This window comes from Aptenodytes patagonicus, chromosome 6 (assembly GCF_965638725.1).
Source record: "Aptenodytes patagonicus chromosome 6, bAptPat1.pri.cur, whole genome shotgun sequence".
Lineage (NCBI taxonomy): Eukaryota > Metazoa > Chordata > Aves > Sphenisciformes > Spheniscidae > Aptenodytes > Aptenodytes patagonicus.
This window is the reverse complement of record NC_134954.1, coordinates 70,382,345-70,395,658: the sequence shown is the minus strand read 5'-3', so window position 1 is coordinate 70,395,658 and position 13,314 is coordinate 70,382,345. Positions and strand designations below refer to the sequence as shown.

The 13,314-nt window shown below is 34.9% G+C and overlaps 1 protein-coding gene across 3 annotated transcripts in view; it reads left to right on the top strand.

Annotated features, from left to right (window-relative positions):
* LRP1B (LDL receptor related protein 1B) overlaps positions 1 to 13,314 on the top strand; it is a 780,133-nt gene that overhangs the window by 638,732 nt on the left and 128,087 nt on the right. For all 3 annotated transcript variants that reach the window (XM_076343117.1, XM_076343116.1, XM_076343115.1), the window contains 6 exons: positions 1,233 to 1,355; positions 3,129 to 3,248; positions 5,561 to 5,689; positions 6,678 to 6,800; positions 11,806 to 11,946; positions 13,090 to 13,277. In XM_076343117.1, the coding sequence (XP_076199232.1) occupies positions 1,233 to 1,355; positions 3,129 to 3,248; positions 5,561 to 5,689; positions 6,678 to 6,800; positions 11,806 to 11,946; positions 13,090 to 13,277 (824 nt within the window). The remainder of the gene's footprint in view (positions 1 to 1,232; positions 1,356 to 3,128; positions 3,249 to 5,560; positions 5,690 to 6,677; positions 6,801 to 11,805; positions 11,947 to 13,089; positions 13,278 to 13,314) is intronic.

Below are 13,314 nucleotides of genomic sequence, written 5' to 3'. Positions count from 1 at the left end.
TCCATTTATTTGTATTACTTTATTCTGTCTTTCAAATGTGTGCCAAAAAAGTTCCATCATTTTAATGTGTGACTAATTGCCTGGATCATTCCTCCCTTTACTTGGAAACAATACCATTCCGATTCAACCTACATGTGATTTCGTTTGCCATTTCATTCAAAACTGACCAACTTTGGAACATTAAGTTTTTGAGTGCTGTTTCTATTATGAATATGATAATTCCCATTAACAGTCTTTATTCAGTGTCATTGTTCTTACAGAAAATTAAGACAAAAACTCATTTAGGGGTGGCTATACTTAGACAATCTTTAATATCTACCCAGTCATCATAGGCAACCCACTTCTTTCTTTATTCTTTTTTTCTATTCATACAGCTGTAGAAGCCATAGATATGATAACTTTAACTTTCTTTTAAGGGGGGTGGAGGGGTGGGAGGGAACAAAAACAGTGTTGATAGCCCCAGTACATTAAACGAGTAATAGAAACCTTAGCAGAGAGCTTCAGTGATCTCCAGTGCTTGGAACTAGTCTATATGGCCTGGGTTTTCCCAAGCAAAGACCTTGCTTGAGGTTTTGAAAATAACCTAGTCATTAGACTATTTGTACTTATATCATGAAACTAAATATATGGTATGTTTTCTTTCCCCATGTCTGTTTTCTAAGCATTCATAAGAGTAAAATCTTAAATGACTTTCACACTCTACAAAGAAAAAAGGCAAGGAAGAAGAACTTTTTCATTGGTGACAAAGTCTAAATTTCTGGCTCCAACATCAGTGGTATAACTCCAGTTAGTCAGTGCATGCATCAGATTTGTAGCTTATCCCAGTGAATGTGACAAAAATACTGCCACAATTAGGTTATCTTGTAGATGCTGGCAGATAGATCACAAGGGCAATTTCTTCAGCTGGTGTAAAACAACAAGCAATGTTGATCTACCTGAGCTCAAAACCTGTAAGCTGAACTACTTTCCTCTATAGGTCCTTTTAATTTAGATTGAAGCTGTGCTCTGATTCTTCTCTGAATAAATGAAGTATTTCAGCTCCCTAAACTACTTAGCTATCACTATTTTCTAATTTGTATGAACACAAATAATATAAATAGTATTTTTTTTTTGCATTTTTAGACATAAACACTTTGTTGTCCATTAGAATTCAGAAATTTAGCAGAAATGTATTAGGCTCCTAATCATACTAGTAGAGACCATTTTACATTACATTTTTTATTTTATCACAGTTCAAAACAAACCCACATGTGAAGAAAATTATTTTGGTTGTCCTAGTGGAAGATGTATTCTGACCACCTGGCTTTGTGATGGGCAGAAAGACTGTGAGGATGGAGTAGATGAATTGCACTGTGGTGAGAATTTTATCTTACTTGTATTTCTGTAATCAGTAATGCACTCTGAAAACAGAAAGAAGTGTGCATTTATATCTCAGAGATTGAATCTAGAGCCTATATAAAAAGGTCTCTAATACTACATTTTCATATTCAACTCTCTAATACTTCACGCTGCCAATATTTTAAACCCTATCTCATGCCAGAATGAAAGCCCTGTCAAAATTTTTTTTCTCCTAAAGATATATTTATATACAGACTTTCTATTGCTTTAATGTATAACAATTTCACTAATTCTTCATAATTCCTCATTAGGACAGTTTTATATATAATCAATTCGTATCAATGTTGTGTGACCCCAACAGGAAGTAACTGAAATAGATCTTTATGGCATAAAAATAGACATTTCTTTGCATCATAGGCCATACAGGTATAATTATTTAAAGTAACAACAAAAGTGGTGTGAATAAAATACAGCATAAACTGTGAACCAGGTTAAGGGTCCATTCTGTCTCAGATCTTTTAAGATTCTTAAACACTATCTAACTGAGGAGCAATGCAGGTTGGTTTTGCTCCGAGCAAGAGCTGGTCTTTTAACTTAAATTTGTATGGATTACCTGAACGGATTACTTCTATAATTACATTGTAGCAGAACAGCAAAAGCAGTATCAAATTTTCCTATTCCCCATTTAAATAAAACCTAAAATGTGTATGTTCCTTTTTTTTTTCTTTTGCTTTACCACTTAAGATGACTGAAAGTTATATGTTACTCTCTTCATGACCCAGTTTCTATCAACATGCTTCCATGTTTGGTTTGCAGTTTACATTGTATATATACATCTTACAACTTCAAAATTAGGGACTGCTGTGCACTATGAAAATCAGAAGGCTTTGTGTTGACTCAGTGTTTACATTTCCAGATTTTATTACATACATACTTATATGCAATATTGTAAAACCTATTAGCCGATTTTTGTGGGAGAGAGGGAAGGGCATTTAGTACTTTTTTTTTTCCTACTTATTGCTCTTACCCATTTTGAGGTAGTTGTTACAACACTCTACTTTTAAATTCAGCTTGTATTACCTAAAATTCTTTTTATTGTTAATATTAAAATTTGTTGTCATCAGTTAAAACAAAATAAATTTTATTCTTAAAGAAGTCTGGGAGGAGCGGATGGTTTGAAGTTTTCAGGAAAGGTCATAATAGTAGCACTTATTTAGAACAGTTGTGCAGAGACTGATTTTGAAATGCAGAAGCATGCCATTATTTTCAATGTATACAAAAGTGTAAATGGGACAACAGAATGCAAATACACAAGAATTTTTCTTGTGGGAGTAAAGAACATGAAATCTTTTAAAGGTGCAATTAAGTACTGCAATACCAAGAGGAAGGCTGTGTTGGAAAGTTTGAACTGGGCCGCCTCTGCCCTACTATCAAAATAAAGCAGTTCACTATAGTTATAACATCCATGTGAAATACACAAACCAGACATATTTTTGTGTTTGCCCTCATCCCACTAGAAAAATGTTTCAAAATATTAGAATGTAAGCATTTTGAATGTTTTACTATTTATTTATTTATTTAATAAATGTGTTGGTGAATGCAAACTCTTAGACAAACTGGTAACATCCTGAATACCAAGATTAGGATTATAACGTGTTTGAGTGTTTTAATACACTAAAATTGGGAAGACAGAAAGGAGCAGTGTGGAGGTTCCTAAACTATGCTAGAAAATACAGGGAACGCAGTGCTGTTGTGAACCTAACAAATGCAGTGGCTGGTGTCATTCCTAGATTCGTCTTGTTCATGGAATCAATTTGCTTGCTCTGCAAACAAATGCATCTCCAAGCAATGGACTTGTGATGGTGAGGATGACTGTGGAGATGGTTTAGATGAGAGTGATGCTATTTGTGGTAAGTAGAATAATTTTCTGTATTGTGTCACATCATACGTTCTGAAAGAGACCAAGTGATCTAAGAAGGTGGTAGAAAGGGAACAAGTACAGCATCTGCAAAGAGCATGTGCTTTAAGGATAGGGTATTAGAGGATATCCTCCCCCAGCCCGCTCCAACCAGCAGCTAGATACCTTTTAACGGGGACTATATGATTTGCGTGTAGTCTGTCAGTGAAGATATGAATGGCACACCAGCATGGGCAAAAGGAGAGCCAAACTTTTCTCCCATCCTTGAGGTAAAACCCCTGTATCGCTATTTGAGTTTTACATTTCAGTGGTAGGTGCTTGGAGACTCTAAAGTTGTTTATTTTTCCCCAGCTTTTTCTCCTGTTCCCTGTAAATTTTTGTATATACAGTCATAAGCATTATTGCATAATATTCCTCTCAAATTCCCAAACCCTTCAAATTGCATAAGGAATTGAAAATTTTGCTTTCATTCTGGGGCTCAGTTGACTGGAAATGTGTTAGTGAATTCTTTTCAGAAGAAAATCACATTGTGTCAAGTCATATTGTCACAATTTCACGATATTTTATACATTAGTTCCATCCTTATCTATGCTGTATTTTAAGATTTTCTTTTTAAAATGTGAACTTCTAACTCTTAAATATTTGTTCCTTTTCAAAAATCCTCTTGCTTAAAGCCCATTCAACAAAGAGTATTTTATTCCATATTTCATGTGTGATACCACAGTAAAAATATTGTTGATAACTTTACTGGAAGTATTAAGTAGACAGAGAGGAAATGTCTTCAGGTTATCTTCAGAGTTGTGGTTTGTTAAAGTAGTTTCTTAATCACACACAGATGTACAAATGCCAACAAATGAAAAGGGCAAAGGTGGAAATTATACTGTTCTAATATGGCGAAATATGAATGAATTACTACATTAACTTCAAGTTGACATCCATCTACAATACATTTTTTCATGGTATTCAGGTCATGCTGAGGACTGGGGAGTTGGAGGCAATGTCTGTTTGAAAGGGAAGATTTCTCCCTGCCTTTCTCCCCTAGGAAAAGGAGAAGACAAGCACCGCGTCTGGGACTACTATAGAACAATGTGAAACCCTAAGAAACATCAAGGCCTGAAGCTTAATAGGAAACTTAGAGCAGAAAATAGAAAACGGGAGGGGAAAACAAAAGGCCGGCAAATTGCAAAGTGTCACTACGACATACCTTTTTTTTTTTTTCTTTTAAGGTTGTTCAGAATTACTTCTTTTGATATCTTGACTTGCAATACATTTGTAGATCTCTTATTAGAAGAAAGCCCACCAATAAAATTGTAGGCCGTCTCTTGAAAAGGGAAAAATCCACACCAGTTATGAAGAGGGGAGAGTTAAGGCTGTATTTCTCCTTAGGAACAGGAGGCAGATCTGAATTGCAAGAAGAAAAGAGAAATCAAGATGACTTCAGATTTTTCAGTCTTACAACTTCAATATTTATTTAATATGAAGTTTAACTTCAGAAGTATCAAAAAATGGCAAATGAGTATAAGTAAACAAAAGTTGTCTCTCTTGCATAAATAGTAAAAAAATCAAATTTTAAAATTTGTTTTACTAGTTTATTAATTTCTAATTAAAATAAGCAGAAACTACACTATCTCCCTTTTAGTGAAGTATATTTTACTTATCTAAGAGAATACATTAAGTGATGGAACGTGGAAAAGTTTACTTCCAAACAGAGTAAAATTAATCTTAGGATATAATATTCTTATCTGGAGAAAAGCCTGTTAAAAAAAATAAATATTAGTCAAATAAGCAATATGTTGAGTTACTTGCGTTAGAACCATCAGACTTTTTCTTACTCCCACTACTGTTGTACTTGGTGCACATTGTTCTCTTCTACATGGGGCTGACTCATGCAAGTTTTGAATACCTTTAGCCTCCTGGCATAGATAATAGTGATGTGAGGATTACGTGGTTTACAAGATGACTTCCTTTGTTTGATCAGTCCAAACATGCAGTCAAATATAAAGACCAAAATTGGTTTGAAAAGTTGCTCTGTTGGATAGTTTTCATGAAGTATGGTAAATTAAATTTCCTTGCAGAAAATTAAGAGACTGAATAAATGGAAAGAATGGAAGAAATAGTAGATTGTCAAAATTTTACTGTACAATACAGTCTTAGCCAGTACGTTTATCATACCGTGCAGAACAAAATCTTCTTTCAGCTTTATTTTAAAATAAAACCCCCTTACCCCGTTATTACCCATTTAAAAAAAAAAAAAAAAAAAATCAGTTAAAACATGTTCAGCACTCACATGTAATGTTTTTTCAGGTTCAGTGACCTGCGCAGCAGATACGTTCAGTTGCTTAGGCTCCCATGCCTGTGTTCCCCAACACTGGCTTTGTGACGGTGAGAGAGACTGTCCTAACGGAAGTGATGAACTGTCGACAGCAGGCTGCGGTATGTTTGCATGTTAAAAATGTATAGTGTTTCTTTTCGTGGTACTTTTGCCTTTACAATATCCAGATACTGTTTATGTCTGTAGTCTTGTACCCTTATACTGTCAAGATTGTTCTAAAGATTGATGGACCACGTGTGAGCAGACACACCAGGATCCTTCAATGTTTTAATCAGCCTAACATCTTGAGGTTTTGTTAGTATATACTGAGGCACACCAGCTGAAGATCAGTATGTGTGTCACGTCATAGACATTCTACAGCATGTTTACTAATTAAAATTAGCACATTATTGACTATGCATTTTTATTCCTCTTCCTGAAGAAAATGCTGCTGCATGTCAGGGAGGTTGTGCATCAAAAAGGGAGATACAGTTCTGTCTCCAATTTATTCTGGCTAATTGTTCAGATCTTGACATCTCTTGCCCTGTAAACTGTTACTTCCATTCTTCTCAGATACGTTTCTATTAAAAGTGTCAGGAGTTCAGTAGTAGTTTCATTAGGGGTTTTGTTTTATTAATGGATATAAAAATGGTATAGGTTAAAAATATTGAAATATGTTCCCTCCACTGAATGCATATTCTATCACTTACCATTTCTAGGCTGAGTTATATTTTGACTATTTACAGATTTTAAAGAGCTTTTGTTCAGAAGCAGAGTAACATAGGAAGGACGTCCCTACTTCCCAAATGTTCTTTTCCTCAGAGACAGACCTTAGGTTAGTTGTAGACATCGTCTGCAACTTCTGAAGCCCTTCTGTCTGGGATTACATGAGATTTTAGCTATCCTTACTTCTTTAGCTATCTTTGTGGTGATGATTAGCTTTTTCTGCTATTGAATTGTGTGGTGCTTTTTGTATGACTCAAAAGTTATGGTTATTTCCATTGAATCCACTCAGACTAACTACTTCTCATTGCAGCTTTCTGTAAGAAAATTGCTGTATATCTTACTGTTCTCAGTTTCATTTATTTTTATGTACTGTATTTTCCTTAGCTCCTAATAACACCTGTGATGAGAATGCTTTCATGTGCCATAACAAAGTCTGCATTCCCAAACAGTTTGTATGTGACCATGATGACGACTGTGGAGATGGATCAGATGAATCTCTGGAATGTGGCAAGTATAACAAAAGTAGAGTAAACAGAAAAATTTCGGACTGTTAACTCTAAGGCCTTCTGCAAGGTCTGTTACTTTAAGTCACTATTGAAAAAGAAAGCTCTTTGCTTTTTAAAATTGTTTTAATGTTAACTTTTAAATTATGCATTAATGAATACAACTTGGTATTAACTTGGAGCTGGAGCTACAATGACAAATTATTTGCTATAGTTGTGACTTACAGTTGATTGCTAATAACATTTAACAGAATTTAAAAATGTACAGACTATAATTTCTTGTTCATTATGTTTATCTTTCTTATATATCTTTGTCTCCATACACGGTTTTCCTATCAAATAATGAAACATCTCTGTCATGATTATAGCTGCAGTTAAATGATATCAGCTAAAGCCATATGTGAATGTTTAATTTTCACCATTCATATGAATTTAGGGTTTCTTATATTACGTGAATGTCTGTACAGTATATCTAGGTGCCATACTCAGAAACATCCATCTATCTAAATAATATTTATGGAAAATACAGAGCAAATATTCTGTCCAAAAAGGCAAGTTATTGATTATCATGCCTGATTTTGTGCAGTTAAAGTCTATATTGCTTATTTACTCTATTAAATGTGCTCAAGAGATGAGGACCACAGCGGAAGATTAGCTAGCTGTGTATTTTAGGCATTTCTATTGTACGCACCACCTGAAGAGTGTATGTGCATAAATGATGCAAGCAGACATCCAAAGATTGTAAGAAAAAGCATGTTTGGTATTTGCATTTAGTAAAATTTTTCATCTAAAGTTTGAGTCAAACGTAATGGAACATTTTAGGAAAAGAATATAATGGAGCAAATAAGAACTTACTTGTTTGCTGGTCATATAAAGAACAGGTTTCATCAACATCACTTAGAACTGTATATGACATGGAAAAAAAATCTGTTCCTGTGATGAACTGGGCAGTCACGAAATTGTCCTTTTTCTCTCCATGCTCACCAGAAGTAGGCTGGTACTTAAGAGGCAACAGGCATTCCTGCCACGTCAACATAAGACAGGTCAGATCAGGAGAGCACCTTTGAAGCGAGTCTCCCACTCACCCCCACATACTGTGTTTTGGCTCACATGGACCCGTGTCGAAGCAAGTGAACTGGTAGGAGAAAAAGCACAAAAACCCTCTGAAGCTGAGCCAGCTAGTATACTTCAGCCAGTAGTGGGCATGAAGAAGAGAGCTAGCGTGAAGTAAAATCCTGAAATGCATCTAGTGTGGATATTGGGTTCTCCTTACCAGCTGTTTCATTCTACTGCTCCTCCCTTACTGCGCCACACCGCTTGTCAGCGTAGACTTCTAGATCCTTGAAGAAAGAAGGGAACAAACACACCTTTCCTAAGCAAACTCCGTTTGCTTTTCACTTATGTAAACTACATGGTGTTTTGAAAGGAGCAGTTTGCAACAGTAAGCTGTTGTAGGGAAAAACTGCTTAGTTCATGTAGTTCAAACCAAATCAGGATTGAAGCAGGTTATTGATTTATTAATGACAGATAACTCATTGGAAATCGGTGAACTATACATTCAATATCAATAGCAGAAATGCAATGGGTAAATCACACCTGTAAAATGTTGATATATCTTACGCATTTTTAAACACCGTTTTATAACTAGTCCCAACAAGTTCTGAACACACAGACACACACAGAGCAGAGTTAGGTGCACCTTCTGCCCCAGCCCGGGACACAGGGTTACAAGCACACATGCCCCCTAATCCACAGAGGGCTGTAGCTCTCCATGAGGTCGGATAGGCAACTCCACTTGGTGTACCCATCCTGCCAGGTTCGAAGCAGACGCTGTTACGCTCACGTTGCTATCTTAACAGCTGTGGTTATCCAGGCCATTTTGCCAAAAGGAGGCTGTGAGAGTGGACCGACACAATAATGAAACTGTAAACTATTTCCTCTGTTAGTAATGGTTTATGCGTGCCAGAACCCTTTACAGAAAGTGACCCATTATGGGTTTGTTCCTCTGTTTAGCACTGTATGATCAAGTTGAATGGTGGGGGGAGTAGGAGAACCTTTCTGATCAGATTTTACTTGGAAGCAGTCTTCAATTCCTAAATAAGTATTTAGAACTAAACAGTCACAAACTTCAAAAATAGGTGCATTTTTTTCTACATGCTTATAATTTCTTGCTGGTGTATTTCATTTGTTTTCTATAGCATCACATACATGGTCCCTTAAAATACCGACAAATAAATAGTGACGGTTTGACAGACTTTTGGAAAGAGGCAGGAGGAGGAAACAGCAACAGAAGCAGAGGATGTACAAACTCCTGATCTAATTGTAGCACAGACCTGCCTTCAGACACTGGCTCTATTTAATTTCTACTGAGTAAACTGAAATCTGCAGCAACATTTGTTACGTGTTGCACTGCTCCAATGCAATTTCTGTTAGCTAGTAATCAAATACACACCTTAGTGTGTCACTAGTATGGTGAACTTGTTATAGTGTAATTTTAGGAAAGGGTTACATTCTTTTATGAGAAAGGGAACTGCTCTCAGAGAGTAGGAATCAAATTCCAAAACAGACTTTTCAAGGTCTTGTCAGGATGTAAAAATAAACTGCCTAATTCACCAAGATTTTAAACATGCGATTTCTGATTTGACTGCAAACTAGGTAGCCTAAGCGTAGCTCTATTAATTTCTAGAGCTAGACCTTTGCATCTTGATATCCAAAAAAAATGATTCTCTTCAGCAGCCAGTCTGCTGAATGGGATGAAATTTGGTTTGAAATATATTCCTAAAAGCTGAATTAAGGGAATCTATTTAAAAATCTAGATTTTTTTTTTTTTCATCTGTATCATTTAAAGGTATATTTTCTTGTTTTTTCTAGAGTATTATTCAGATATAATGTAAAAATGGGACTGGTGATTGGAGTAACCAGTTTTTACTTGTATCAGACTTTGCATCTAAACAGATTTTTAAAAGTTCACAATTATTCTAATCCCGGAAAATTCCTTTGGTACAAGTTTTGATTCCATTGTATAATCCTGTCTTTTTTATGAATTCTTAATAATTAATTACTAGTACACAAAAAAAAACAGTAATTCAAGCTGGGGAGAGCATGAGAACAAAATACATTGTCCCTAAATTGCATCTCCTATTGCTGCTGTCAGACACAGAATACTGAGCTAGATGAGCCACTCTCTCATCCTGTAAGGTATTTCTTATGTTCCTGAACATTAAAAAAAAAAATTAGAAATTCTATTCAAGAATATGAAATTTCATCAAGAAGATTAAATACTTTGTTTATGTGGCTGATCAAAAGACAAATACAGGAATAGGAAGGAGTTTTTCGTTTCAGTTTCCAGTTTCTTTATGTCCTGCCATCCAGAGCAGAGGCAATATTAAGCAGATGCCCTTGTTCTGCATGTTTGTGATGACCTTTCTGATGATGACATACTTGTGAAATGCTGCAGACGTGAGGTAAAGCTGTTGGTCTGTGAAAACTGCACAGTCTCAGACAACCAAAATATTTCACCTTTTTTCCGTATCAAGCCAGCCTATCTTCTTTCAAGCATGATCTATGTAAAAAAGAGGAAAAAAAAAACCCAAACCTTCAGGAGACCACAGAATTATTTTAATTATTTTAATGTTTGTAATTGATGTAATAACATACTGCATTTTGAAAATAGTACATTAACACATTTCTAAATGACTACTAAAGATATACAAGAGGTTTAAAGCTCTTGATGGAGAGGGATATCTCATCCCAGACTGTCAAATGTTATGTCTTCATCTGCTATCAGAAAAAAAGCTATATTACATAGCAGGAAATACGATAATTTGAAAAAAAGAACAAATATTAACTTTAAACAAGTATTAACTTTCTACTTCTAGAGAGTAGAAAGTTATGAGTGCTCGTTTCAGATGTTCACAGCTTTAGTAGTCAAATCAAAGCTTCAGTAGTTATAATTTGGATTTATTTCTTGGAAGAATCAATTTTTGGAGCTTAAAATCTGCATTTTTTTTCAAGAGGAAAGAAGGTTAAACACAATTCAGTGTAATTTTTTTTTTAAATGTTGCAAAATCATTCTTTAAAATCAGAACGGGTATTGCTACGTAATTCTTACTTTATAACCATATTTACTTTATTTTTTTTTCTTGAGTTTTAAACTAAATCAAGGCTTGCTTTCAAGGCTCTTTTAAAAGACTACAGAGTATTTGAGGCAGAATTTATACACATAGAATACAGGAAAAGTTACGCTTTTCTTTCCCAAACAGGAACATAAGTTTTGTAGCAGTTGGTTTAGTGTACTGAATCCTACAAGTAAATATCCTACAAATAGAATGTGATTTTCCCTCTGGGAATTTTTCAACTTTCATGTTTCAAAATTGAATAGAAAGAACTAAATTTGTGCTGACTTTTCTAAATTTTTCTACTGCTTTGTTGGTTTTGAACTCTAGGTTAAACACTCCTAGGTGTTCTAAGAAGCAAATGCCTGTCTGTGGTTTCTTTACTTCACTATATATTATAATTTTCTGTTCAAAATCTACTTCAACTTTGAAAATGTGTATGTCTTATGTATATTGATTTTGTGGCCATCTTGGAAAATGCATGTTTAGTGTGGTTAAATTGTTTAGTGTTCTGTGTGTTTTAAAGGGAAAGCATACAGTAGAAAGCATATCACAAAAATATTTGTTGGGTATAGTAATTCCTAAAACGTCTGTTAGAAAGCTATTTCCTAATAATAGCGGAAAGTTAAATTACACCTGAAAGAAAATGTATTTATGATTGAGAGCTGCATAAATATGTTTTACATATGTGGGAATTGTTTCGTGACTATACTGTGCTGCATAAGAGACATTTGATTTCTCTCTTTGTTGGTAGGCACTCGCGTATAAGCATATAATGCTTTGTATCTCTTTACGGAACAAAAGATACTTTTACTTACATTGCCTTGTATATGCAAAATTTTATGTCGAAAGTATGAAGCAACATATGAAGTCATTGACTGCTGTATTTTCTAGGGTATCGTCACTGTCGTCCTGGAGAGTTCACTTGTGCTGATGGAAGATGCCTGTTAAATTCCCAGTGGCAATGTGACGGTGATTTTGACTGCCCAGACCATTCTGATGAAGCACCTATAAACATAAAATGCAAAAGTTCAGGTTCGTATTTACTTTTTTGAATAACGTGTGTGACCTTTCTTTTTGGAAAGCAATGGTTTAGGATTGTAGATAGGCAGATGTAAAACCTCGTAGCTTAAATCTCCAGTGCTTTCATGTTGATATTCCTTATGTCTTGCAAGGAGAATGTGTTGTCAGTCCTCAGCATCCAAAATCTCAGCTCACAAAGTTCAAGCCATCAGTTCCTATGGCATAAGATGGCTGCTAGTTCATTAATGCATGAATTCTGCTAGTACTAAAATAAGATTATATTAACATAATTATTGTCAAAGTTTATAGCTTGTCCTGAAAATGTTTAATAAATTTAATATACTCATCGCACAGAAGTAGATCGTACAAAAGAGGATGTTAGGTTGTTCTTCCTGTATTAAACTCTGGTCTATTTTTATTAGTAAATTACTGACCAAATCTGATTTGTTTTATTGGTATTTTCTACTGGCATAAGTTTGCTGAGGTCTGATTGGTTTTTGAGTGGAAAATGAATCCTGGTGTGTATATCATATCCTGTTCTGTGGCTTTTTGAAAGACCAATTCTTCTGTTTAGACCTTATGACTTTATTGTACAGTAGCCCAGTCCTTTATACCAATTTTGACGGAAATCACTCATTTGCTTTGAGGTAAGGCAACATACCTGCTTTAAATATAAGTGTTCTGATTCTGATTTGAAGAACCTGAATGTAGCTGAGCCAATGTATTCAAGCTTTGCCAAACAGGAAAAAAAAAACATGCATGCGTGTCCTCAGACAAGGAATGCGTCAGAATTCAGTCAGTCATGTCACTAAACACCTGAGCATCCAGAGGAGAGAAGCCATGCTTTTTAAGTTTTGCAAACTATAGAAATATATTTTGTGCAGAGATAATGTAGCAGATTCTCAATTAAATGAAAACAAATGTGTAGGAGGGAATAACAAGTTGAAGTATCCACACATTTTCCAGGAGAGGAATAAATGTTTAAAGACACTGAAATGTAAAAAGGTATTATAATACTATCAGTAAGAAATGAATATTCAATTTTTACACAATTGTTTCATCTCACATGCACACATTATGCAGCTGGTCCATGAGAAAATTCATTCCAAATACTAATAGACTACACAAAGTTGTGTTCTCTTTTTTGTTTTCCAGAGCAGTCATGTAACAGCTCTTTTTTTATGTGCAAAAATGGCAAGTGTATTCCTCAAAGGGATGTTTGTGATAACAAAGAAGATTGTAGTGATGGATCTGATGAGAAAAGCTGCCACATTAATGAATGCCTCAGTAAGAAAGTTAGTGGCTGTTCTCAAGATTGTCAGGATCTTCCTGTTGGATACAAGGTGAATAATTACAAAATGTGGTGTAATATAATGCAAA